General features: G+C 43.9%; 1 protein-coding gene across 6 annotated transcripts in view; it reads right to left on the bottom strand.

The window, feature by feature from the left end:
* Positions 1-268: 268 nt before the first annotated feature.
* The window catches only part of Myb (proto-oncogene like protein Myb), a 29,359-nt gene continuing 2,096 nt past the window's right edge, over positions 269-27,531 (bottom strand). For 2 of the 6 annotated variants that reach the window (XM_034323020.2, XM_034323012.2), the window contains 9 exons: positions 7,813-7,978; positions 6,702-6,866; positions 5,232-5,553; positions 4,742-5,057; positions 4,250-4,662; positions 3,843-4,159; positions 3,670-3,759; positions 1,379-1,504; positions 269-916 (listed from right to left, as the gene is read on the bottom strand). In XM_034323020.2, the coding sequence (XP_034178911.2) occupies positions 782-916; positions 1,379-1,504; positions 3,670-3,759; positions 3,843-4,159; positions 4,250-4,662; positions 4,742-5,057; positions 5,232-5,553; positions 6,702-6,866; positions 7,813-7,978 (2,050 nt within the window). In that variant the 3' untranslated portion in view covers positions 269-781. Of the gene's footprint in view, positions 917-1,378; positions 2,012-3,669; positions 3,760-3,842; positions 4,160-4,249; positions 4,663-4,741; positions 5,058-5,231; positions 5,554-6,701; positions 6,867-7,812; positions 7,979-20,305; positions 25,022-27,531 lie in introns of those variants that run through there. The other 4 variants (XM_034323005.2, XR_004581270.2, XR_004581271.2 and 1 more) reach the window with 4 other exon arrangements.

Genomic DNA, 27,531 nt, shown 5'->3' on the forward strand with positions numbered 1-27,531 from the left:
TTTTGTTTTATATTATATAATATATACTATTGTATCAAATAAACCGGCTATTATTATTTAGATTCTTTTCTTTTAATGTTCTTACTAAAGTGATGATAAGAGGTCCCTACTGTACAAGTGATTCTGATATACAAAAATACAAATTATATCATCATGATCAACACGCGAATTTGACTCATGTAAACGTTGCCTTCTCCTGCTCTCTAAAAAAAATAATCGACATTAATATTTTTATATTTTACCAGGAGTATGCAAGATTTACCACAGATGGAAGTGACTGCTTTTCAACAATTATCATTTTTTTTTTTCTCAAATGCATATCTCACTTTGTGTAGCAACTTCCTATCATCCAGGAAAAAGGCAGAAGTGTCTTTTGCTTTGTTGTCATTTCTCTGGTCTTTACCAAGAAAAGTTGATAAAGCCTGACATTCCCTCTCCTTTTAAAAGATGCAATTTCGGTTGCACCGTGGTTCTTCCTTTCTTTTTAAAGAGAGATTCAACGGCTGGTACGCGTTATGCATCGGTACATCTACATACTATTCACAGTTCATCATTCGCAAAGATGTTCCAACGTATAACGCGTGCCTCTCATGCACGACTTGTAAAAATTTTCTAATAGATTTATCTTTCTTTTTTTTTCTTTCCTTTGTCTGATAGAAAAAAGGCCATGTTCCTTAAACGGAAGTGCCGCATTAGCTTTAATCACGACTAGTTCAGTGTCGCATTTTTTGTACCACGAAGTGCGACCGGGCTCCTAGGGTTGCAAAAGAAAAAGGCATTCTCAAAAGTTCAAAGAACGAGGACGCAACGGTAGGTATCCATGGCTACTGAGAAATCGCCGGGCGGCCTGCGTCATTTCCAGTTGGTCACGTGTGCGTCCGCAAGCTACTGTCGTCCATTGCGCCTCTAAATGAAGCTGTAAATAAAAATGAATCTTATACCATGAAAATATATCCTATATACAAAGATTTCTAATTCTCTGGCTTCTACATTGAAGTGAAAGGGTTAGGAAGTTAGTTACCCCATTTACAAGCACCATTTAACACCGATTTATGAAACACGATACACATAGCAACAGATGTCTTTCGAGCATCCGTAAACTGAACCACCCAAAAATGATGCGAACGGAAATTCGACACGGGAATATCGAATCTCTAAGGCATGATGTAGACGAGCAACTTATCATTATAATTTTGCACTGGTATCGTTCGAACCTGGTATAATAAATTTTTTGCGACTCTATGTCAATTCCCCTAGATTCACTTTAAGTTCCCCTAGAATTTTCCTAAGATTAAAGACAAATGACGAAAGCATTATCGATCGAAATTGAAATTAAATTATCGATCGAAAAAAAATAAAAAAAAAAAAAAAAACTCACCTTGGCACGTTTAACTGGCCTGAGCGGCAAAGGGCTGAGGATACAACAGGGACTGTCGAACGCGTCGAACGTGATCGCTCTCTTGGCGTTAGGCTTCCGTTGTACGGACGCAAAGTCGTGGGAGGTCTGGAAAGGATAGACACACTAGCTACAGCCGGCGATTAAGAGAATCGTATTCAGAAAAATGCCTATTCAAGATAAATGTTCTTATGGAAAAACAAGCGTCTAAACAAAAATAGGCATACGAAATTTTCATCGCTCTTTTCGAACAGATTCGAAACAGATTCGAAAGGGGAGCATAGAAGAGACGGAGACAGAGAGAAGGTTTAAGTTAGAGAAAGAAAGAGAATGGTGTTACGGGAGCTTACTCGAACAGAGAAATTACGAGCTCTTGACCTCACGCGTTGTCTTTTTCTCACTGGGGTACCGTTTTACACGCATGCTAGCGAACTACCACTTCTCGTGGAATGACTAGGCCTTTTTCTACATTTCTGCATATTGGTCTTTTAAAGAAGCGTCTCGCGACCACTGGAGCCGCCGCACAATTGTCTTTGGATGTTGTCGACTTCGAAGGATGAGGGTAGGAATGGGAAGGATATAACTTTGGTACGCTAGGCCAGGCCTGTACAAGGGCTTTTTACGTTCGAGTTAGTTGTAAACATGCGGCAACTCAACGTTATTGTAAAAAAAAAATATATATATGTATACATATATTAATATAATAATAAATAGACGCTATATCTTTATGTATAATTCTATGTATATATATATATACATAATTGAGGGATATGATTTGGAAACCACTCGAAGGATGAAGAAGTCACAGGGATATACAACTTGGAACGTAGAAGTAATTACCACGTTCCATTACCGCGTGGATCACCGGTGATCCATTTCTTTCGTTTGGTACTAGAATTAATAAAAGAACAAATACTAGGGTGACGAAAGTGAGACTGTAAACAATTTGGTACGATCAATGGTTTCTGTATAATTTTTATAATCTATGGTTTAAGTTTTCTTTTCAACTTCTTTACATTATATATGTACATGATTAACAGGATCAATTCCTGTACAATAAATTATAGACACTGGGGTTAGAAAGTATCAACAATATATTCAAGCACCTTATACGATCGTGTGCAGTTTGGACTTTCCATATTCACAATTCAAGAAGCCTTCCTTGCACCGGAGTGTACACTCAGGTACACCCAGGGGCAATGCAGGCTACCTCTCTCCCGATTCAGAAAAGCTCAAGTTGCACACGACTGTACTTATTACCATCTCTGAGAGTAACAAATAAGTTTCACAAAAAAAGAAACGAATGCTTCCAGTTCACTTCGTCCCTGAATTGATTACCAATGTACACGAATAATTTACACGAGAGAGAGAAATAAAAATAAAACATCAACAAAAAAGAAGAGAAATGAGGACGAGTCTAGTACTTACATGATTTAATTCTCACCGAAAATCAATCGAATGCTGAAGTTAAAGAACGAAGCAAACAAAAACGAAACAAAATCGACTGTATATGCACAACATTAGAATAACATCGTGAATTTTCGTTCGAAACGAACAGTACGAATCTTTCGAATGTATATAGAAGTACGACAAAATTCGATCAAAATATTTATAAATAAAAAAAAACATAATACACGCAAAATAATAAGTTAAGTACATCTTATAGGTTTCTTTAACGAGTCCACTAACCTCTGCGACTAATAATAATTAAACAACGCGGAACGTTCCAGAATTTCTCTCCAGAATTATAAGTTACACTTAACAGCTTCAAGCATTAACGTATTACATACATAAATAATTTAACAGGAAAAGCATACGCGTCGTTAAAATAAGTTAATTGTATAAATAGATTCAAAAACGATATTTACGTCGTTAATGTTAGTTATGTTACTTCATACACTTAGAATTTAAGGGAAAAGGGGGAAGAAGGGGGGACGCTAATAATCTTTGGATTGAACGATACCAGGCGACGATAGAGAATCGGTGATAATTAAATCACCGATGGTGTTTAACATTTAGTCATAAATTAATTAAAAGAAAGGAAAATAGAAACAGAAGCGACGAGGCGTGTAACGTTGTTACGAGGCAGGCAACATGATTAAATTACTAAACACAGGAAGGGTAAAAAAGAAACAATGTTAAACGAAAGAAAGTTAAAAAAAAAATAGAAAGGCCGGCTAGCGTGTCTAAAGGCGATTGGTACGGGAATAAAACCAGGATAGGGCGGGTTGAGATTGAATCTGATTATGATTATGGACATGGTTGTTCTCTACCTTCACGGGACTAGTCCCTGCTGTTAAGAAATTATCCTCCAACGCCATGGATGCCGGTGAAAACAATACCGATGTGTCCAAACTTTTACTCTGCAAAGAAATAAAGAAATAAATTACGTATAACGAACCAATTTTTTTTTACGAAGAGAAAGAAGACTCGATCCTGAACTTACGGGTGTTTCTACAACGAAACTCATTTCGGAATTATCCTGAGAAGCGTTCGCCCAGGCTTGACAGAGAGCCTTGCGCGCCCTCTTTCCACCAGGAGCGCTGTTCTCCTTACCCCGTCGTCGTATCGTGCCGTAACCAGAGTCCTGAAGGATGGTACTAGTACCTGCTAGACTTTCACGGTCGGTTTCCTGTTTGATGATCTCGGTTAAAGCGTCGAGACGACTTGGCGTAGCAGGTAACTGAGTAGTCGCGCCGCTGCGCCGTTCCAATTCCGCTAGGGCGTTTTTGAACGGCGTTGGTGTCCTCGGCGTGTTGCCATCTGGAAAGTATAATTTAAATATATTCAATTCTCTGGAAGATAATTATTTCCAATATAAAGCTAAGAGAAACTTTATGATAGAAATTATACCATTCTGACTTCGTCGAAGACCAGAGGGTTGCGGTGTAGTGAGTGGACCAGGACTGCTTCCCTTGGGGGTGCTCGCCCGTGGCCAGGAAGATGTCTCGGGGCTCAGACTATTCAAGAACTGCGACGGACTGAAGGGTAGTTGTTTAATAGGAGTGGACGGGGTATTATCAGCAGGCTGCTCTTCTTGTTGCTGACTTATTATCAGATACTCCGACTGACTTCCACTGTCGGGGGTGTCCGTTCTCTGCTGAAGGGTCTGAGTATTTCTGCGTCGACGCAGAATAGGGGGTGGACTGCTCCTCTCTTTCTCCGTCATGCTATTCGAAATCTCTTCCAGGTCCGGCATAGGCATTAGCCTAATTTCCGTGCTTTTCGAACTGGTCGCTTCACCCTGCATTTGCATGTCAAAGTACCTGTACAAAGAAACGCATCGATTAGCGATCTTCTTCGACTTGAGATTTTTGTTTTTAATCTTTCGTCCAAGTGACCTACTTGGTGAATGCCGAGATTGGTTCAGTCTTAATTCTAACGGAGCCCCCTCTCTTCGAGGGAGAATCTATACGGGACTCGTTGCCGTGTGTACGTTCGTTCAGACCAAGGAGACCCTGATACGTTTGACCACTCTGCTGATTGTCCCAAGCCCTGGCCCAGTCTATCTGATCCATGTCCATGGTGTGGACACTGGTCACCGTAGAGCTATTTTTGTTACTGGTGGACGCTGCCTTCAGACGAGCCGAGATGTCCTCCTCTGTACAGAGCGTGTCCTTCGAGGTGACGGAGGACTCTACGGTTTTCCTTCTACCTCTCCCTGTTGGACGTATCAGTGTCATTACAAATGATTTTAATTATTTTCTGGAATCGTTCAATCTTGTGGTGATCGCATCCGAGAACACTTATGACACCCTTAACTAAAATCTAAAACTAATGTCATCAAAGCGAGCACCACAAGGTTAATGGATCTTTTTTAAAAAACGATAAAGACCTCTGGTACCAGTGGTGGTCCTCCCCTCATCGGTCTCGTACTTTCTCCTCATTGTGCTGTTCCAATGGTTCTTAATGGCATTGTCGGTCCTGCCTGGCAATAACTTTGCTATTTTCGCCCACTGGTTCCCCACCCTCCGATGAGCCTCCACGATGATCCTATCCTCCGCCTCTGTCCACGCGGTTTTCTTGATCCCTGGGTTCAAGTGATTGTGCCATCGTTCCCGACACTGCTTACCGATGCGACCCTTCAGATGTCGCGCGATTAACGTCCACTTCTTTGGCCCGTATCGCTCCACTAATTCTACCACTTTTTCGTCTTCCTGCGAAACATCGGCAATCGTGAGCAGGAGGGCCGCAGGTATTTGCGGATACAGCTACTCTTATAACTAAGGTAATTCGGGATTTATACATAATTTCTTATTAGTTAAGTTCAACACGATCTTAAAACAGAAGAGGGTCATAAAAGTATCCTCTGCAGACACAGACCAGCTCGTCCACTGTCAAAAAGGAAGAAACAATGGAAAGGGTCTTGGTACCTAGTCTCTGTGAAGCAGGTAGAAGGTCCAGGCTAAAATCCACCAGGAAAGTACCCGGTGGTTGTCGAAAATATTCATTGTTTCAACTATCCTCCTGTTATTTTCCAAGTCGGAGGTACACAGTTATTATTCGATGGATAAAAGTTCCTTGGTCCACGAGGTGAGCGGAAGGCAGAGTTTGAGATGTGCCAAAAGCGACGCGTTGGTTGCCGAGTAATTTCTCGAAGCCGGGGCAGTGTCTCGAGGATGTTGGAGAACACGAGAAGAGAAGATAGAAAGAGAGGAGGACACGAAGGAGATGATGGTCGCGTCGCGGCGAATGGAAGAAGAGAATCGGGCTTTGCGCTCTCATACCACGAATCAGGTGCACACGAACACGTGTACACGTTCGGTGCACCAAGACTTTACTTGCCCTTGGCTGTTGCCAAGTGCATTGGCACGACCACGACGCAGCATCTCCGCGGCTCTCGAGACTCCTTTATTTTCTTATTGCATACCCCACCGAGTCGGCCGTGGGCCGTTCGTTATCTGCCCTGGCTACGTGTGTAGGCGGTACACCGGGCAGGGCCGTGCCGTTATGAACTCGAAACCTTCCAGCACCGCGGCAGACAGAGAAAGAGAAAGAGGGAGCTTTCGCCAAAAGGTAGCAAACCTTCTCCCGCGATCTCATCCGAGTAATCTGCTTTTTCAACGTGCCGGAACTTCGGGGAAACGAGGCGCAACGGGTCTTTGGGGAATTTCACTGACAGACTGGACGCGGTTCAGCTTCTTGCCAAAACGAGTTTCACCGAGGAACATGGAAGGAGTTTCATTTCAACGGGAATTTTAGTTTTCGAGAATTACCAATATTTTCAAGGACTTTCAAAACTTCCATAATTTGATTTGCTTGAAAATTTATAAAATAATTTTTCGGAGGAACAACGTTGGAATACCTCTTTCGTCCAAGGTCCCTTGACCAGCTCCGGATTCACGACCTTTGCCCATCTCTGCTGGCATTGCACATCGCTTCGGTCTGGGAAGTGGCCAGCTATGGCGTCCCATCGAAGCCCTGTGCCCCGTTGTTCCGCGTTGCTCACTAGCTGCTTCAACAGGGCGTCCTGAAATCAAATTCCCACCAAAAGGTTACTCCTGGGACTTGCTCCCTCGAAGGACCAACACGCGATGCATCAACACACTCTGACAACCGTGACCCCGTTCGATGGCAGGTGCGTTCGTAAGGAGACCACTGGAGAACGAACACAGTGATCGATTACTGAAAATTTAGGTTACCAATTTGGTCGGAAAGGGCATTTCCGGTTGACGCTTTAGACACCATTTTTGAGGTTAATTTTGAAACAAAATGGAAGAATAGGGTATAATATTGTCACGTTACTGTATCAAAAATTATGATTAGATCTTTTGAATTTAATTCCAAATTTCGACATTGAATGTGCATTCAGATGGAATTAGAAAAAGGGGTGTAATATTTCACGAATGTTCGAAGTATACATTTTTTTTTTCTCTCATTTGGCAATTACATCTGAGTGAAAGGGAGAGAAAGGAGACGGTAACAAATGCAAGGGATCGATAGGGCTGTGTGATGTTTCCCACGGGAAAGCATACGGCGCACCCTATACTCTAGAGCCGCATATGACTATGGGGTGGTCGAGGGCATCTGCCCGCGGACGTAACTCGTTGTGGAAGGTACGAAGGGTGGACCTTTTTTTTTTTTTTTGAGTCGCATGCTCATTGTATCCTCCTCATCCCTTCCCCTCCAGTTACATCCGATCGAAGTCACGGTATGATGACGCGATCACGTGTGCATTCTGTGAAATGTTCAGCTGGACAAGAATAAGGGATGAAGGATGGGGTGCGTGCTTCTTATCAGAGTGACCGTGACATTTGGCCGATAAAAGTGAAAATTTATATTATATTATACATGGTAATTACCTAAGAAAAAAATTTCAGTGTATTCAAAATTAATCAGGACATTTGATTCTCATGGAAATGATTCGAAACTTTTTGTTGGTGCAAGGAAATAGTCAACCTTCATTGTTTTATTACCTCCTCTTTGGTCCATCTTCCTTTGTTTATGTGCTTTCCCTGCCCATGACTGTTCGCGTTCGACGCGGTTGCATTCTGAGACTGATTACCGGTCCCACGACAGACGCTGGCACTATACTCGTTGTCAGACTCTCCGCCGCTACTAGAATCGTACCCAGACCGCGATCTAAAAAAAACAAAGAGAACGTTGTCCTTCAGTGGTTTGCTGGAAATCGTAAAACAGAGAATTTGCATTCGTTCGAATCGAGAGACGAGCGTATATAACTTGTAAGAAAATTTGCGAAAATATTGTAATTCCCGAGTGTCTTTGAATTTTCAAATTTCTAATCGAAACTCGCAAGAAGATGAAACGTGCGAACCTGTAACGGATATAGCATTTCTTTTTTTTTGCGCAAAAGCGAAGGACGGGAAATCACGGATGGCTGACCACCGTCCGTTCTACGCGTTTCTTCCTCTTCTTTGTCGAAGAACTATCAACCTACTCTTCGCCACCCCTTTGTTCCTCACCCTTGCCCGAAACCTCCGTCCAAGAGGTAATCTTGACCACACAGTCTGACGAGTGTCAGTTTTTGCGGTTACGAGTGGTTTCTTCCTTCTTCGTTTTCAAGGATTTCCTGTCCACTTCCTCCGCGAATGATCGTTATTCGTTCCTCACCCCCTCCAACAATTTCTTTCTTTCTTTTTCTCACACGAAATCTAACCCAGATTTTTTAAAAAATATTTCTTTTCCAAATGAAAACGAAGAAAGTTTCGGAACGATATGCTGCTCGCGTTACATAATCGTTAATCGCAAGGCGCAATTAAATAACGCTCTCAGTTTCACGATCCAACCACTGTGCAGTCTATGTTTGCGAGATGATGTAATTTGCCGCGATAGCCAGTCAACTGGAGACGTGGTATGCAAGTAAGTACGTGCTTACCACGCATACGAGTGGAAACGCAACGGTCCCCTGGCTTGTTATGTTTACTGTTTCAACTAGCCTACGACCGCGTTTCCGGTGTACGCGGCCATATCGTGCGAGCCTCTGTCAAACGGCGCTCATTTAACCCTTTTGTTCCGCCAGAGCTCGCTACATGCGCTACCGTATCGTTGGACCGAGCCGATGTACACAGTTTCACTATTTGAACAGTTGAACGCTGTTTCGAGATACTTTGTTCAAATTGAACCAACGTTTCGTCACTGTTGATGAAACGTTCCCTGTTCTACTTCCTCGAATGTTCTCTTCTGTATCAAATAAAAAGAAGGACACTTTATTTAGTAGCCGTGTAATGTTGATTTATTTCATGGAAAAGGAATGCTTGGTATTTCGTTCTTTACTTTTCTTTAAAATTTACCAATTTTAATCGATAACACTGCGTCTTTGTGTACTCGAAGAGGATGTAGAACGTAACTTTTATCTTTGAAAACGTAGCACGACTTCGAAATCACCTAAGCCAATTTGATGATTCCCTTTTCGTGTTTCTAAGAGCTTTTTTCATCCTCGAATTTCTTCTCTATCTTTCTCTTTCGCTTTCAAACAGCTGCGTGTACAGAGAGAAGGAGAGAGAAAAAGGTGACCCTATGGTGTGTCCCGTAATAAAGTACAATGGAAGGTTATGGAACGATAGGGTATATGCCGAGTATACATGTACGCGACGTATAGTAAACATATGCGAAACGCAGATGGCTGGTGAACCTTATCGTTACCATTATTTTTCCGCCCCCGGTTCGAGATACGTATTTTCGTCATAACATTGCTTTTTAATCCACCTGGAAGACGTTGAAATTAAGCGACCAAGCGGTTAATGAGTAAATTAAAAGCGTTTAATTATGGATTCAAGGGTAAACTGGTCACTTCCGGTGTACAAATCCTGTTCTCAACTCGCATGAAAGAGTTACCGATTATTTCTCTCATTATCGCCATTTAAAAGAAAATAAATGCAATTACGTGCCTATGGATGCAGAATCATTCCGTCCCGTCACTTCACGCGAGCAGATCTGTCCAAGGGGTCTCGAACGTGTTAATCAAGAGAACCATCCTGTTTTCTTTCTTTCCATTACGAAACTAAAAAGGTACCTCGATTCCTCGATTTCCTTATCTCCATCGTGTTCACGGATCAATAATCATAAAAGTCCTCGTTTAGTCTTATTTGGCGGCACGCACGTGGCAGGCATAAGCACGCTACAGGAAACGCGCGTATCCATCTCTCTGCAGCTGTTTAACGTCGAAGTGAAACTCGTATAAAACGCAAACTGATATACACCCTGTAATTGAGCTTCTAATTGGCGGAGAGCCTAGCAATGCAATCTTCGTCTCGCGAGGCACATTGGCTTTCCGCAGGTGCACGTATGTTTACGTTCCTCACTGTGGACAAGTTGGGAATACGTTATGAAGCCTCTTGTGGTTCGAAGGGAATGCCAGGAACTGAAAAAGGGTGTGCCGTTCAGTTGGTATGTCTCCTTCCTGTACACAGATCGCGTGAACAGGAAAAAAAGGAATCGAACGTCGCCGAATTCGTGAAGCTATTGCGGAAAAATACCTCTGCTGACAGTTCAATAAAATTGCACGTGAGACAATCCACTGGAGGATGTCACGTTTACTGTAGGCACGGTATCGTTATAGATCATTTGTGCATCTAGAACCTAACCTAATAATACTTACAGGCGGACAACCTAACCTACGAGACGAGGAAGATTTCAAGAATGTACCGATTGCCAATTTGGTCTAATTACTTCTTACACAAAATTGCGGATCGATTAACCATCGATGCTATTAAAATTTCATTCGCGAAAGCAAATGCAACGAGTAGGAAAGTTCATCGACACGAGACAAGGCGTTTAGTTCTCAAGGATGCCATCTCTCCTACAAGAGGAAGCAGTGGTTACTTAGCAACCACAGTGAAATCCGTAAATTGACAGAACCCATAAAGGTGTTAAAATTCTTCGGAGATAGTAACTCGTTAAAAGACTATCTAAATGCTAAAACTTGTTATATCATACTATTATAATGAAATGAATGTACAAATAATTATTTCCTGTTTTCAATAAAATTCTTGCTAGAAATCTATGGAATACGTTGACGGTGTTTTCGTCCATTTCCCTTTTCACTTTCCGATCGGTATGACCGATCCAAAGTCCGAAGTGAAGGTGGAACGTGCTTGGAATTCAACGACCCTCCGCTATTCTGCTGTTCCATTCAAATTTGAAAGTGAAAACAAAGATATGGCGCGAATCACGCGCACTTGATCTTCGTCACGCGTGTACCGACATAACCTAACCGAAGTAATTGATTCTATAACTACTGATGATTTTGCAAGGAAAGAAGAAAAGTAGCGAACGTAAAGATATAGTAAATTTTCTTACATGTTTCTTCATTCAACTTTCACGAGGAATTCCTTTTCTATTCACACGTAATGGTGCGAAAAAACGGGATAGAAATAGGTCTGGGAATCGCAAATAAGCGTTTGAACAGCACGATCGGTAAGCGTTTCTTTTTCTCCTTTCTGTGTTACGTAAAGGCTTTCGCCTTCGTGGAAGTTCTAACGGTCGCGGCATCCTTGAGTTTAAATCCCGAGACACGTGTCTGAACGCGCAGAGGGGCTTCTTCGAAATTCTCACGATTCGCGAAAAATATGCACATACATATACAGAGAAAGAGGAAGAAGAGAAAAAAAAGAAATCATACATGCCGGGAGATAGTCGAGTCGTGTAGATAGGAAAGATCAGTCTCTGTAATGTTTGTTAACCCTGAGAGGTGGGGTGGCGATCTCTTCGCGACTAGCTTCGGCCACTCTCCGAGGCATCTCGAATAAATTATAGTTTCCGCTCTACGGGTTCATGAATATTTACCGCGACGTGACATCTAACGTTTTTATTGATGGTGATTGCGAAAAAGTGATAGCAGACGAGATCGTTCATCCGTAGATACGATCGAGTGATTTTAAGATTATAAATGGTTGATCAAACAGCGTAAGGAACCGAGCAGTAGCATCTAATTTCGAAATACAAACTTAGGCACCTTCGGTGTTTGAACGGAACCTCTTAAAATCGAGGAAAAAAGCGTGAAGAAAGGAAACGGAAGTAGCATGGAACAATACAAGGGGCAACAAGATACGGAAATGATAAAAGCGAAGAAAGGCACGTGGACAAGTATACAGAATGGTTGATAAAATCGTGACGATTGCAGCGAACACGTGACACAGTCGCGGTGAAAGAAAACGAGGGACAAACGAAACGACTCGACTGCGACACTTGTTAATCAATTTAGAACGGCAACACCAGCGACAGGGCGAGAGGAAACAGAGGGGACGAACGCGGTAAAAGATGGAAGGAAATTCGAAAGGAACACGCGAGAGGGCAGAATGTAAGTTGAAACAAGAGAGAAAGAGGGGAGGAACAAGGTTGACACAGGAAAAGGAAGGGTGGATATTAACATCCTATTGGATCTTGTTGGATTTTATATCTTTCTATCCTCTTACCTCGGTGTTTCTCACTTCCTGTTGGTCAAAAGGGTAATTGAAATTTCCTGACTTAACGGTCAAGACACAGGCTGTCTAAATGACGGAATAAGAAAATAAAGAAAAATGAGCAGGAACATGGAATTAACTCTTAGAAAGAAAAGAAAATTTGAGGCTATTAATATAATTGCTGGTATGTACACTTTCTTTTTATATTATAAATGAAGAAATATTTAAATTTCAATAATATGGAGATTCGAGTAAGTTGGAAACATCAAAGTCCAAGCTTCCTGTTTCTCCCCCTATTCCTTTCCAAATTAGCCTAGCAGAAATTGAAGCTATCGGTTGCTAAGCTCCCTTCCTTCTTCGAATCCGCATGCAAAATTACTGTCGGAGGTCGAGGACGTCCGGTTAAAATTTCCAATCGGCTGCCTGTGAACCACCACGTCCACAAGAAAGCGGTGTTCCTCGTGGAACGATATGAATGAATAAGTCCTTGCACTTAGGCTGTTACTTGAAAGGTGGTGACACAAGCAGGTGCTCTGCAACAGCTGCCACCTTTGTCTAGGACTGTCAGACTGTGTATGACTTTGACTCTTGTACAACATCATCGACAATTACTTCAATCAAGATTATTAATTGCCACGTGACACGCGATCATCTTGACACATTTATAAAACACGTGAGGTGAAACTTTTAAGTTCCCGCCATCTTATGGGCTCTGAAGAGCTTATAATGCATAAGCACCACGTGACCTGAGTTAAGGTTAGGTTGAAATCAGCCAAGTTTATCAGCATGTTAAAAAGTCGGAAACAGTATTTTCTCACCAAAAGATATCAACGTAAGGTAAACAAGGAGGAAACTGTGTTACCAAAGACGAGCAGGGAAACCTTGGTAATTCCGGATAACAAATAGTGTCCCTTCCCTTCCCACGAAGGTAAGAGGGTTAACGAACCTATTCATCGAGCGATTTTCATCGATACACGATTATACACCGTTGATTCCCCTGTTAGTTTACCAGTTTCACGATGAAAATCGAGCGCCTCGTGAGAAAGGGAGAGGAAAAAGGAACCCATCGCGGCCACGCATGCCGCGCTCGTATGGACATCTGCCAAAGTTCCGAACTTTCCCCTCTTTTCGGCCACTTCCTTGGTTCTCGTCTGCCGCGCATTCGTCCCCCTTTTGCAAGCATTCGGCCCTTCGGCTAACAGTCTTCCTTTTTTTCTTCTTTCTTTTTCCTTCCTTCCTTCCTTCCTTCCGTACGTCTGTCGGTCGTCACGCAACAATAAGGTCATTGCGCGTACCAGCCGATGTGTCCCTTCTCCGGTAATGTCCATCGGTCTGTCTGAGACCCCGTATTCATGGTCTGCCGGGAGAACCAGACGGGCAACCATAGCGCCTTTTTGCTTCACGGTGTCCTTTCGAGATCGTATCGGACGACCTCTGCTGCGATCCAGAAACGTATCGATGCTCGATGGAATAAAGAAACCCGGCTCTATACTTAACGTTCTCAGAGGGGCATTTCGTGGGGAGCAGCTAGGTCCAGCGATAACGGAGGACTCTTAACGATCTCGTGGAGTCGACGAACCAAGACTCGTTCAATAATGAGACTTCATCAATTAAGAAATTCTTTACCAAATAAGAATCTTCTTAGGGCATTGGATGTTGGGTAATTAGCTGAGGGGAAGTTGTAGAGAAAGACAAAGTTTTCTCAAGCTAGTGATGAGCGCCTAACCTCCCTATCGTTCCCCTCAACTAAAAGAAGTCTATGTTGCACTCGGGCGCAATGGAAATTTGCGTTGCAGACGACTGTACAATCGGTCGTACCATCACTAGGTCATAGCAACGCTTACAGCATTCGGTAGTCCCGAAGTTTTCGAATTATCATAAAATTGATGAAAATAATGGGTTGTCGCAATGGGCCGACTGATCGTAATGTACACACGATTATCTCTGCCCTTTTGCATAAAGGTTAAATATTCGTGTCGGTCGTCTCGCTGCACCGGAAGTTATTCCTCAAACGGCCAGATTCAAAGGTCTGTTTATCTCTGGCAGGGCAGAGTCAATGTTCGTAACTTGAGTAACGGGTCAAGACTGCAGGGTCGATGCGCGACCGTTATCGTCCGATCGTGCGGTCGCGTGCTCGAAGCCGACACAATTGATTCTGTCGTCGATTTTCCAAAGTTAGGAGAGACCAGGTGTAGAGGATCCATTCGTCCCTGCCTGTTCAGCGTCAGCTGCTACCCCCACGACACACCCCCTCCTCGGCACACGGCCGACCACGAGGAGCAAAGCACTGACGCACACTCGCGGCGTTCCTCAATTTCTGCCTTTAAAAGCTGCTCGTGCCGCCGCGCCGGACCAACTACCGATGAAAGGGAACGCCCTGGTAAGATATGCGGAATTTCCAAACGGACCGGTGCGCCCGCTTTACGGGATATCCTAGGAGCGGCGGTGATGCTCTATCATCGGCTAAGACAGGTGACCGTGACAAATTGCCTGTTCTCGATGCACTCGCTCTTACACCGTTCTTTGCCCTACATATCCCTACCTTCTTTCTTGTAACAAGTCCGCTGAGGGCACATTTGCAAATTTGCATCGTACGATCTACCGAAGATCTGAGACCGGCAAAAACAGGACACCGCAAATTACGCTTAATGCTCTTACGTCTACGAGAGAGTGAGAGAAGAGCAAGGTAATCAGGCGCCACCGTTACTCAATGAACCGTGCAAGAGTTTACACGACGGGTCTAGCGATCTCGTGGTCGGCTGATTCATGAATGACATTGAGGTATCCTTGCCGAGCTCGACAACGCGACCAGATGAAAAAGAAAGATTGAATGGAACAGGCGGAATGTACATGCGCGACGAGTCAAGATCAAGGTCGACGCGTTTTGGAATCTTTCTTCGCGGACCGGTCGGTTGGCAAAATAGACGTGAAAAAAGAAGAAAAACTCTGAAATAAAGGTATTCGAAACGTGAGGTAAAATTACAATGACGGATGCTAAATTAGAAAGTAACCCGGTGCCGTGGAATGGTATCGGCACACCTATGCCTGTTCTACTAGCGCCACTATGGCGTCGGAGCCTCGGTCGTTTCTACTACTTGCTAATGGCGTTTCGAACGTACGAGGATTAATTATAGTTGGGTCGTCGGCTTGCGTTCAAGGGAGGAGGGACCATCTACCATCTCCTCGAGATTTCTAATTGCATCATAAAAATTCCAGCGAGAAGTGATCTGTCCCGACTGGACAGCCATCGCTGTCCAACTTTGCCTCGGTATCGAGCCGCACAGATGAATCGAAACGAAACGAGTCGACACGCATGCTGTGAAAGAGAGCCAGATATATCGGAAGATGAATTCGTATGCCGGTTCGAACACGCTCTGTGCTAGGCATAGGATGCACGGATATGTATATACCTATACTCGTACTTGCATACTATTCATGTATGAGATCGCACACGTACGAGAGGGAACACGAGCAGGCAACGACATCAGGGTAGAAGTCCTTACGAGAGACATCTGGCTACCACCTGCCTCGATGCCCTCGCACTGCCAAACTTCCCCCCAATAGAACGTTCCCTGGGCATGCGCACCCGCTCCTATGACGCATGCATGTGGATGCACGTGTATACGAGAATGCACGTGTTCCAAGTCGAGCCGCATCGCTAAATTCTGCCATGCAAAATCGCCGATAGAAACTTTTTAGCGTTTCCGGATTTTCAGATAATTTCTTGGAACGATGAAATTTGGAGATTAATGCTTAACCTAAAACCCCTTTCACATAGAGACTTAAGGCTGACCGAAAATCATCGAACCCTTTTGAAAATCAATATTTCCAAACCTGCGAATCGCACGCACGGTAAATTGAAGGAAAGGATCTATTTCGAGCCAGTGAAACGTTAATGGCACGATTGTCTGTTTATAATATCCTGTCCAGGATTCATATGACCGACTGAACAGCCTCGACGTGCACATATGTCACTCGACTTCCTCGCCATACTTCCAGCCATGTGCCGGAGTGCAAGGTAAGCAAGGGAAATTCCCGTGCCCCTCCGGGTGTCGCGGCGTAAAAAAAAAAGGAGAGAAAAAGACGAGGGGGAAGCCCGTAGGGTAGTGAGCTTCATCCCCCTCGTCACTCTCGAGGTGCGCGCGTCGTACCACGCCTTTACTACACCGCGGTGAGCGCACGACCGACGACCAATTGTAAATCGAGCGAGGAGCCACCCGGTGCTCGTTCCCATGACAAGTGCGATGGGTATTTTCTCCTCGTGAATCTTTAATTCCACCGTGGGAATCGAGGCTGCATTTGAAAATCGTGTCCGTACCGCGCACCTTGCTAACGCCGGCTGATTAGAGACACTGATCCTGATCTTATCTACCCTTACATCAGACCTTCTAGGCCACTGTTTTATAGTTAAGGCGATGCTCTGGTCTGAAGAATGACAGATGGAATAAATTATGATTTTATTGAAATCTTTGAGTAATGGTTACTTTTGAATGTAGGGCTTTAGGTACGCAAGGGGGTGAAATCTCTTTTCCTTACATTGCCTTTTCTCTTAATATATTCTCACGAAACTTGGGTCATCCTCAGTTAAGATAAAATGTAATGTCCCGCCGCCCACCTTGTTAGATTAGGTTCTACTTAGGACCAGTCTTTCCATAGGTTATCCCAATACTGAAGTTACCACGTTTGTGGACAGTAAGAATTCTAATGATCGTGATATCCAAATTTTTATAAGTCACATTTTGATTTTAAACGTTATAGCGTACATGTTTTTGCCTACACTGAACGTGAATTCTACAAAGTCAAACTTTTTATTCCATCCCTACTATCCGCCCTGTCGATCGCCATCTTGTCCATCGCCAGATAATGCAAACAGAGAGATAGATTATAAACGAAAAATGGAAGACTGGTTAAGAGAGAATATATGTTCGACGAGAGATGATTAGAATTTATCGTATCAGCAATGAATGAAAGCAGCCGAGTCGGTCTATCATTTGACCGTGCCCCGTTCGAGAACAATTCGAAAACATATGCTCCGGTGCTTTTCGAGGACTCAATAGAATATAAGAAGGCGTCGCGCAGACGATAGAAGGCGCATGCAAAGCCTTTGCTAGGCAAAGTCGTTCCAGACTACACACGGCTCTTTCTTGACTGGAGCAGATGCTGGAAATCAGGCTTCGCCCTTCTGCGTGTGTACCCTCTGACGATCGACGAGCGAGACCCTCGAGAAAACGAGTGTACCGACCCGGCATCGAAAATAATGATACGATGAGAAGAAGATAGAAAGAGAGGTTAGGTGTTCGAGGGGGCTTCCTCAAGGGCCCCGGTCGCGAATCTCGTCGGAAGAACTGGAATCCCTTCGAGAAATTTGTTACTTGACATTTCTCGGGTCTTGTTCTATCCATCTCTCTCTCTCTCTCTTTTCTTCGATCAACTTGGTTCGTTGCCTTACGGCATTGTCCGTCAAAGGCTTTTAAAGAAGCGCAGCTGCTTAAACGGTTATTTAATTGTCAACTACGAGAGGACACTCCTCCGTTACGAATTTAAATGGCCGTCGCGAAGTTATTTGCACGAATTCCTTTGCTCAGCAGACTAAGAATCTTCTCGCGGAGATTCATCGTAGTTGGCCTGGGTTCGTAGAATTTTCTCTAAAATTAGAACGAACCACGGATCGTACTAAGTTTACTACGAGACATGCACTCTGGTTGCATCGAGTTCTGCTAACGCGCTAGGAGGTTATTTTTTATCCACTTTTCTTCGCCACACGCAACGACGGTGTCGTATTTACGGATTTATCTGGCCAGTTAAAATTTCAATATTCGTAAAAAGCATGGACCCCACAGAAATATAAAGAAACTTATAGATTATGTACTTAAGCATTTCGCAAAATTTCTTTCTCAGCAACAGCGCACCCTTTGACGGCCCATTAAACTGTAGACACTACTAAGAAAACCAATCACGTGTTTCCTGTTCTATTCTACCTGCTCAAGTAGCATCCTTGCATGGAAAAGAGAATAAAGAGGCGCCAGAGATCTGGAGGTAGATTTCCATGAAATTCTCAGGACAGTTTGCAGACAAACGTCTCGGCTGTCGGTTGGAACACGTGCCGGGTTATCTGGACCCGTTCACACACGTGGATTCCTTCGTCTCCGAGTGATCCAACTTATCCTCGCGACATGTATGTATTTCTCTCCTCCACCTCCACTCTTCCGACCACTAGCGCGCGCTGTGGTTTCTTTCCGAACTACGTAATCACGTGCGTTTCGCACTTAAGATATGCTTGCAGCTAATGGTTTCCGCTCGTTTCACGCTTTTTAACTCGGTGAACGTTAGATCCGGCATGGCGATTCCTTCGATACGTAAAAAAAAAATTATATATATACACATTGAATTGAGTATCCACCTCCTTTTCGAAGTCTGATAAAAATAATTCTTCAGCGAAAGTGTTAATAATCCTACAATTCCCAATTCAACGAACGTCTTTGAGCCTCTTTCGTCGCTCTCTCTCGTTGATTCCTTTATCTTTTTTTTTGAAAGATGATTTCGCGTTTTCAATGACTCCCGGAATCTTGGTTTACCAGATACGCTTCTTCGATCTCACTCTCTTTTCCTCCCGAGGGACTCAGGTATCAAATTCCAGCACATTTTGTTGTCTTCTTATTAAACGTTTAAGAATATTACGGAATACACGTGTATAAGAATAGCGGATAACCGTTCAAAGATGAAACAATGAGGAACTTACTGAAAGGCGGTCAGGGTTGGCTATTAAGCCAATTCAGAAAATAGTTAATATGCCGGCCAGTTAAAGGACAGAGACGCAAACTTGTCCGCCGGCAAACGAAATAAACGAGCGGAGAATTCTCAACGGGTTCGATCTGGAACCGGGTTTAAATCTCCTTAGTCAAGAACGAGTCTGGCCCGGCTATAGACCTGCGCGAAAGAGAGCCGGCCCTACACGGGGCCCCATAGTCTTCTCCCTCTGGCTTCGGGCGATAAACGAGCCTCAAAGTGGGATATCTGCTAGGTAACAACACGAGGGATAGTCAGGAGGTTCCTTCGAAGGTGCCTGCTGCTTTTCTTTTCTGTCTGCCTGCATGTTTTTCACTTCTACATTCCCCTCGGTCATTCCGTATCGACAACCTACTTGGTGACTTTTCGAAAATACTCTCCTAACGCATTCGTAATAATAGATGGAGTCCGACGAACTCGAATTAAAAATTTATCAACTTGTTCCTTCATTTTTTTTTACCTACTATTTCCCCTCAACTTTGTGAGCAACTCTCGCAGACATCCTTCATTAAAAATTCAATGACATAAATTCTAGTCCTTCGGTATTGGAAAGGTTAAAAGTTAATATACTTGGGCTTTCCTTTCGTCTTGATTTCGAGCTAAAAACATCGAGGACGTTTACGTATCCCGGTGTTACAATCTACCCCGAGATAAGGCCGCATCCTTTGATATCGACGCTGAAACGGCGCTTCCGGTGCCTCGCGACGAGATGTTTCGAACGCTTGTTACGTGTTCCGCACTACCGACCAGGGTTACTTCGCCAGTTTGTTTTGATAAAACTGCATGAACCTCGTTACGATATCTGTTTGCCAAAGATAAATCTGAGGAAGCAACAAGTACTCGAATAACCGATAACCTTGGGACGGGAACTAGAAACCTATTTAAACCGGAGATACCACATTGTCAAGGATCTGTGGTTTACCGACAAGGGAAACTTTATGGATGTAAGAGTAACGGTACGTCTTCTAAGGGTGTCGAAACCTAACCTCAAAGTTAAATGGACGTTCACTTTTTCGCGCGTAAATCTTAATGTACAAAAGATATAAATTTGTATTAACACAATTTGGAAAAAAACAATGCGAACTTCCAAGTACATACCGCCTTAGTCTTTCCAGAGTAAAAGGGCGATTGGGCCGAAATGGGCATACCGCTACGTCGTTTAAAACTTTATAAAATTATAACAAATCGCACGATTAAAATTAACGTCAATATTCCTGTAAATCACTTTGTAGGTAAACCGATGTACGCATGTGTTACTTACGCCTCGGTGGGTGGCGGAGAATAAAAGGACGAGTGGTAGGTCGTAATATCCACGACCTTCGCTGGCATCAGCAGTCCACTCGACACTACATCCATTCTCACGGCTAGCCTTCCAGGAAAACTCACGGTCAGGGGTTTCCCGAATAGTTTCCAGAGGGATCCAGTCTCGAAAACTCGAAACTCCACCAAATACTAGACACTATTTATTTCTCTCTTTCTCTCCCCCGTTACTTTAAGTCATAACACCGCAAAACATCATTGAAACTCTCTCTGCCGGTATATACTTTCCAATAGAGTTAATCACGGCACAATTATATTTTCTCCCTTCCCTACACGTGCATTTTTTCACGTTGTGCGATCGTTCGCGACGCGTCACCGATACAATGTAAAAACAGTCTTGGCGGGATATTCGTGGAGGAACTCGGAAACATAAGAACTTCGTGGTCCCTCGGTCTCTCTCTCCCTCTTTGCTTGTCCTTTCTTTCGTGACAGTACACTTTCGCGAGTTGTGTTCTACCACCACTATGTTTAAAAAAGAAAAACTTTTTCCCGTGTCGTGGAGTTGTTAAGACGTTCGAGAGAGGAAGGGAGTTTCGGCGCACGCGTCGCGACAGTGCAATAGAACGTGGTAGGTAAACGAGAGAAGCGTTCTGTCGCCAAGGCAGGATCCAAAAATGAGAAAGGACACGATCGAGGTAAAACAGGAAGAAAGATGGTTTTTTTTTTTTTTAACGAGTCGCCAGAGCGTCAAACGTCAGCCGAACACGTGCGTTCCTTTCGATCGATCCCCGTCGTGTTTCCTCCGGCGTTGTCCATAACGCGAGAGCGGTAATCGAGCGGCTGCTTTGTCGCGACGCGCGCCCAAAATCGAGCTGAATCGCGCCGATGTCTCGACCGTTCGCTGTTTGGATTTGAACTGAAGGTACCCAGGCTGGTTGTTTGCCGGCCTGCGCGCACGGCTCCGAAACGTGCTCTCGTGCTGGGCTCTGTTAGCAACGTGGAGGGGAAAGGTACGCTCGGTGGCTGGTCGAGGAGGGTAAGGGAAGGACAGGAGAGCCATAGAACGATGGAGAGATGGTACGGAGGGCGCGATCAAACGCCGACCGTCCCTACACGCTTTTGCGTTCAGCTTGTATGCGTTACTGGCTACATGCGCCCTCGACCGCCCATACTCATTCAGCCTGTGGAAAAAACAGTCGAACGGTGATGCTGCGACGAAAGCTCTTTCATTAACCCTTCATTCTCTTACGATTAATAGAGTTCGGAATGTTTGGACTGAACCAGAAGACAGATTTTTATGGTTATCGAAGTACATTGATTTTACTTGGAGATTTAAAGAGGTACACCATTTTGGAGATCAAAGTTATATCAGAATTTCTGTTTACTCCATGATGTTTAAAAAAAAAAAATTAATACGCGATCTCCCTAGACGGAAAACTTCCTAAAACGTTAATGCCAGTGCAAAAAAAAATGAAGAATCTTAAAGTCACGTTTAAAGAAAACAGGGATACCCTTGTTTTGCTTCTATTCCGACCGTTTTTGGACCCAGAAAGAATTAGAGGATCACCGTCTAGACATGCGTTACTTATGTAATCAATGTACGGAAGGGAATCATTTGTGCATACCGGGTATACATGAAAGAAGATACCTCTGCAAAAATATCTCTAAAGAAAAGTAAAATCCGAGTAGATCACTCGGGGGGTATTCCCCTTGGTCGCGCATGCCTCAAGGTTTATCTGCAACGCTCGCGAATGTTTTCCCACCGTGGAGTCTGTGGCTGCAGCGAGCATCGCTGTAAACAGACTCGCGGTGTTCTTGGACGGAGTGCATGTGTGACCCACACTGCGTTTCTAACCTATTTTCTGCTCGCCCAAGGAGGGCTGCTCTTAAGGGGGTCCTAACACTGTCACAATATTGTCTACACAAAAGTATCGATCACTTTTTGACATCTGTAATCGTTGTTACTGAAAGCAACGAGCAATCTGGTCACAATGTGCATTTTTAATGCACTTTAGGACAAAGCAATGTCAGCCGGCCCACCCTTACAAGTCCTTGAAACGTTAAAAAATGCAACGGTCACTTGGCTCCAGGAAAATATTTACAAATTGTCCCATCTCCTTCAGGGGAATACGTGGAGCCAAGATTGATAGCCAATCCCAAACAGCTCGCGATAGTTATAGTGACCCATGCAACGACTTCGTTTATGTTTCAACACCAGTGACCTAGTCCAATTTTCTCTTATCTAAAACACGGGGCACCGGAAGTACACCTACGCAACGGCGAAGTCACGAAACTGCGTCATAAGTTTGCAGAACTCGTTTTCCAGATCAGCGATAAGGGACTAATGGTTGTAAAACATTTGCAAAATTTGTTGACGTTTAATGGAATTCCTATGGAATCCATCGACTCGGTGTGAATTGCCCTTAAGGTGCGAGCGTGGAGAATGAGGGAGGGGTAGAGCAAGAAAAACAAATGAACCAGAGAAGCATGGATGGAGAAGAATCAAGGAGGTGGTCGGGGACACGGAAGAGAAGAGGAGACACGAGAAAGACGAAGAAAAGAGAGGAAGGGGTCCGAAATATAAGTCTCTGCAAGGCCTCGCGGTTTCGCCGTTGTGTTCTGAGAACCGATCGCTTCTTGAAACGCGAAAGAACAACAAAAGCTGGGGGTCCACGTGAAATCGACATCGATTTTGCTCCGCTCCGGATTTAAATGTAATAAGGGCAATTCGGCTGGGCCCTTTTGTCGAATAAAAATGTTCATTAGCTAATAGATACTACCGTCGTTAATTAACCTAACCGATGCGCAATGATTGTAAACCAAAAGATGGCGTTCCATCTCTTGTCTTATAACATGGACTCACATTTGCCCTCGCAAACTCACGGTTCCTTTCATTGATGTTAGGATACCATACAAAGTGACTTTTAGTACGTTTGATGCTTCCAATCATTTTAAGTGGAAAATTGTAGCGACTCTAATACGTAAAATATATTGCTCGAAGTAGGTTAAATCACTCGAGCGAACGATCCTCTGATGGTTTACAGTATTGTAATATTCATGGAAACAGTTTCAACCCTTCACCGGTATGGTGGTCGTTTGTCACGTGACAAATATGGCGGAATTCTCAGAAATGTTCAGAAAATGTACAAATTTTATAAATAAATCTTTCATGTCCAGATTCTTGTATATCGAACCCACTCTGACTCTACCTCCCATCCCCCTTTGCCAGGTCGGTAACTTCAATAAGATATTATTCTGATTTCGATCGTCCTGGTAACGTCGTATTGTGAGGCAGTAAATGAAAAGGAGTTAACGGCGAGTTTAATATCAACGTCTAGTTCATTTACCAGTTTGCCAGCCTTTGTCAGCTATTCACCGTGACCGGATACGAAGTAGACGTAAACACTAAATACATAGAATATTGAAATGAATGCAATGCTCGTGGAACAGGTCACGAAATTCTTTGGGCTGGTCCTGAGAGCCAGACGCAGAATAAAGATTTACCTCGAAAAAAAAAATTACCATTCAAGCGAGTTGCTTGAGAAGCGCGAAAAATTATGCCCGAATCCTTTTTTTTCTCGTCTTCTCATTCCATCTGAATCGACGATATTGTCGGGCACAGATTACACAGTTCCCCCGGCTCGTCATGCTCGCGTCGCGTCGCGCCAGATGGCGTAATATCCTTTGACTTCCGATCGTAATAACCAACGAGATTTCGGATGATTCTTCTTTCGTACCGGAAACTGCAGTTCGCGTGATGCCTTCAAAGGCATCCCAATTCTTTCATGACGCCGTAAGAGGTGGACGAATTCACCGTGATGCAAATGATTTACACCGCAAAATGATACGTACAATCTTTCCATAGCGCGACTCGACGAAGCGAGAAACCAAAGTATCGGATAAAAAAAGATGGCTTCACGGTTGCTCGCGCCCTTTCGCCACCTCGGTACTCTTGTTCATAAAAGAAAGGATTAAAAGTCAGGTAGTACCGAGAATGGAGTCCTTTGAAGGCGAACCGCTTAGAAATGTCACGAAAAATAAATGATAACCTGTCGTCAAACAATATTACGAGCTAGACGCAACAGTAAGATAGATTAGGCCCGACTGTGCAGCATGAAATTCCTGAAACGGGACCTGCTACGAAAAGAGATGATGCCGTATACGTCGTCGACCAAAGCCAGAACGATACGTCTGAGAATGGATGCAGGTCGTTTCACGATGCAGACAGGTTTTTCCCTTTGAAGTGCACGGAGAATCCGCCTTCCGGGTTCTCATTCGTTCCGCCGTGGCTAGAAGAGCACGGATTACCGGAGACTGGCCCCAAGGCGACTGAGAACCACCGAGTGTGGCGCTGTTGGTATTCGTACAAAGAACCCGGGGGCACCCCGTAATTTCGCTCGTATTAACGTGTTGAATTTCGAAAATACCGAGTTACCGACCGCATTGCGGTACCCGCTTGCGATCCGAGTCGAATTCGTGTCCGTGGGTCGGTAATTGGTTAAAAACCGGCATAAATTATTATCTCCTTCCTGCATCGAATTTTTCACCGCAGGTTTACGAACTTCGTCGACCTTCCATCGCGCGATGAAACCGTAGAAAAATCGTTGTTGTTTTAAGCGCAGCGACGAGCAAGTAATTAACTCTACTGTTAGCGCGATTCTCCCCCGGGGCTCTCGTTTAAGCTTTCATTGCGCACGGGTGCACGCGCGTGTTAATTATCAAATTAAGAAACACATGTCCGCGGTAATGGACTGTTGCTGCTTCGACGAAGTAACAAGAGAAGAGAATGGGTATGCAACAGGGAGGGTGTTGGTCCGCGTAACTCCATAAATATTGACCATTATCATGAGCTGCTAGGAGGCAAAAAAAAAAAGTACGGTTCGAATATGGATTACGTACATACTGTATCGTTCACAATGTTGTTATCTTTGAGAGATTTAAACGTGGTCGAGATCCGTTAAGTTTGCTGAAAAAATAATAGATAACGGTGAAATGTTTGAATGAGTTTGAGACTCTATGGGATTTATTGCCGGATGATACTATGGTTGTTACGCCGGGTATGTGTATAATTGTGACCAGCGCCATCTTCCTCCTCCTACGAGTCCCCCTATCTAATCTCCGTAAGTCCGGGGATCCGAATTTGGCCGCTGAGCAAAGGCAGTTTGCTCAAATACAACGCGGTAACATAGCCTAACGATGGGCATCTGCAAATCGCTCGACGGCAGACATTTTTATCAGACCTCTGGCGAGATTAAAGAGCATCCTGTCGCTAGCACGCATCCAGAATGGTGATTCGCAACGAAACGACACGACACGACACTGTGTCGCCCGATCATTCCGCACACGCTGGTGTGAGAAGACAAATAGAAGACAGCTGCCGCGTTCATAGAAACGAAACGAGACGAACGAACTTATGAACCCTCCTCGTCTCTTTCACCCGGCAATGATGCGTGCCGTTCAATGGCGTACCCTTGAGTGTGGGCCCAACGAGACATCCAGGGAAAGGGAGAAGGGATACGCACACACACATACGTATGTACACATAGTAGCTAAACGAGAGAGAAAAAGGAAGTAAAGATGAATGAAGAAAGCTACATTCGACGGTAGGAGAAAATGTAGAGAAGAATGTTGGGACCAAGGTTGAAGGAACAAGAGGCGCAAAGAAAATCTTGAGAAAAAGAGAGAAAAAGAAGACCTGAAAGTTGAGGTGCAAAGTAACTCTAAATGAAAATAAAGTGGCTGTAGATAAAAAAAGGGCAGACTAGATATGGAATACCACCTCATCAGTTTCCTACGTAATTACCCGACAAAAAAAAAAAGTATAAAAATTGAAGATACCAAGCGTAACAGTGTAATGAAGCCCGCAAAAATGATGCGAACCTTAGAGTGAAACAAAAAGATAACAGCAAAACGAATGGGCGGAAGTGAGACTGAAAGAAAACGCGTTCGAAAAAAGAGGAAGAGTTTACAAAAGGTGTAAAGAAAAGAACAAGCAGAACGAGGGGAGAAGGTGGAGTGAAAGAGAAAAGATCAAGTGAAACGGAGAAGAACGATCAGGGTAGAGCAAGAAATGCAGCACGAGTAGAGGAAACGTGTGTGGTGCTGCACGCCGCGGTCTGGCGTGTTCTTGAACGCTATGCGCGGCGTCTGTTTGTCCTTGCGTCCTGAACGCGTCTTGGCAGTTGCCATGCGGGACACCGGGGTTCATGGGTTGACGTCATTCTATCTCCCAACAGGCAAGTTAATATTGATAAGTAGAAGCGTTACATGCTCTGGAAGCCGGGATCAAGAGAGATGAGTTATCAGCGGTCTCAACCGATCCCCATGCTCTGCTTGGCAAAACACCAACCATGCACAATACGATCCTCTACCCGTTGACCGTTAAACGTACAGCATCATTTTGGAAAAATGATAACGATGAAAATCAATTAGAAATAGAATGTACGAGCAGATACGTGAAACACAATATGGCCGAAATGAGTTTGGCGAGGGGAGATAGAGAGGGTCATGCAGATCCGAACGCTTGAAAAGTCTAAATGATTCAGGGGTGGATTTGTACCATCTGGACTGTTAATTTCGAGGGTTGAGCGTAGACCACAATACCGGGAAAGTATTAATCAACGAGTCATTGTATCCCATAAATGTCGATTTTCGAAAGATTGTAAATAACGCGTGTTAAGAAAAACGAAGAATGTATAATTAAAATCATCGTACCTTGTATGCCGCTGGTAAAAGTATTCAGGTCTTCAAAGGGTTTGAACATGTAAGTGTTTGAACAACCGTGAACTCCCATTTAAGGCTGACTTTCCGGGAACAACTTGTCGGAGAAGGAATTTATCGGTAGGTTTTACGGTTCTTCTTGGCTGCTTTGCTTTTACTGCAAAGCAAATATAGGGAAATGGAGCCAGAGCTGATGATACGTCGGAAGGGAGGATCCAGTTTGCGAGAACACGTTTTGTGATTAATCAGAGCTTTCCAGGTCAGATACGTGGCGCCTGTTAAACATACGATACCGTTTTATTCTCACAATCGTTCGTACACCAAGTACGAATTCCAAATCAAAGAATTTTAAGCTTAAGATTAAAGATTAAATATCACATAAGCAAATGTAAAAAAGTCTATGCTTTGGAGAATTTAATTTGAAAGATTCTACACGGTATTTAAGTTCCTTAAGAAAAAGCAATATGGCCGCCGATAAGTACCCCCATCGTCTCAAGATGCACTGCT

Source organism: Osmia lignaria, chromosome 9 (assembly GCF_051020975.1).
Source record: "Osmia lignaria lignaria isolate PbOS001 chromosome 9, iyOsmLign1, whole genome shotgun sequence".
Classification (NCBI taxonomy): Eukaryota; Metazoa; Arthropoda; class Insecta; order Hymenoptera; family Megachilidae; genus Osmia; species Osmia lignaria.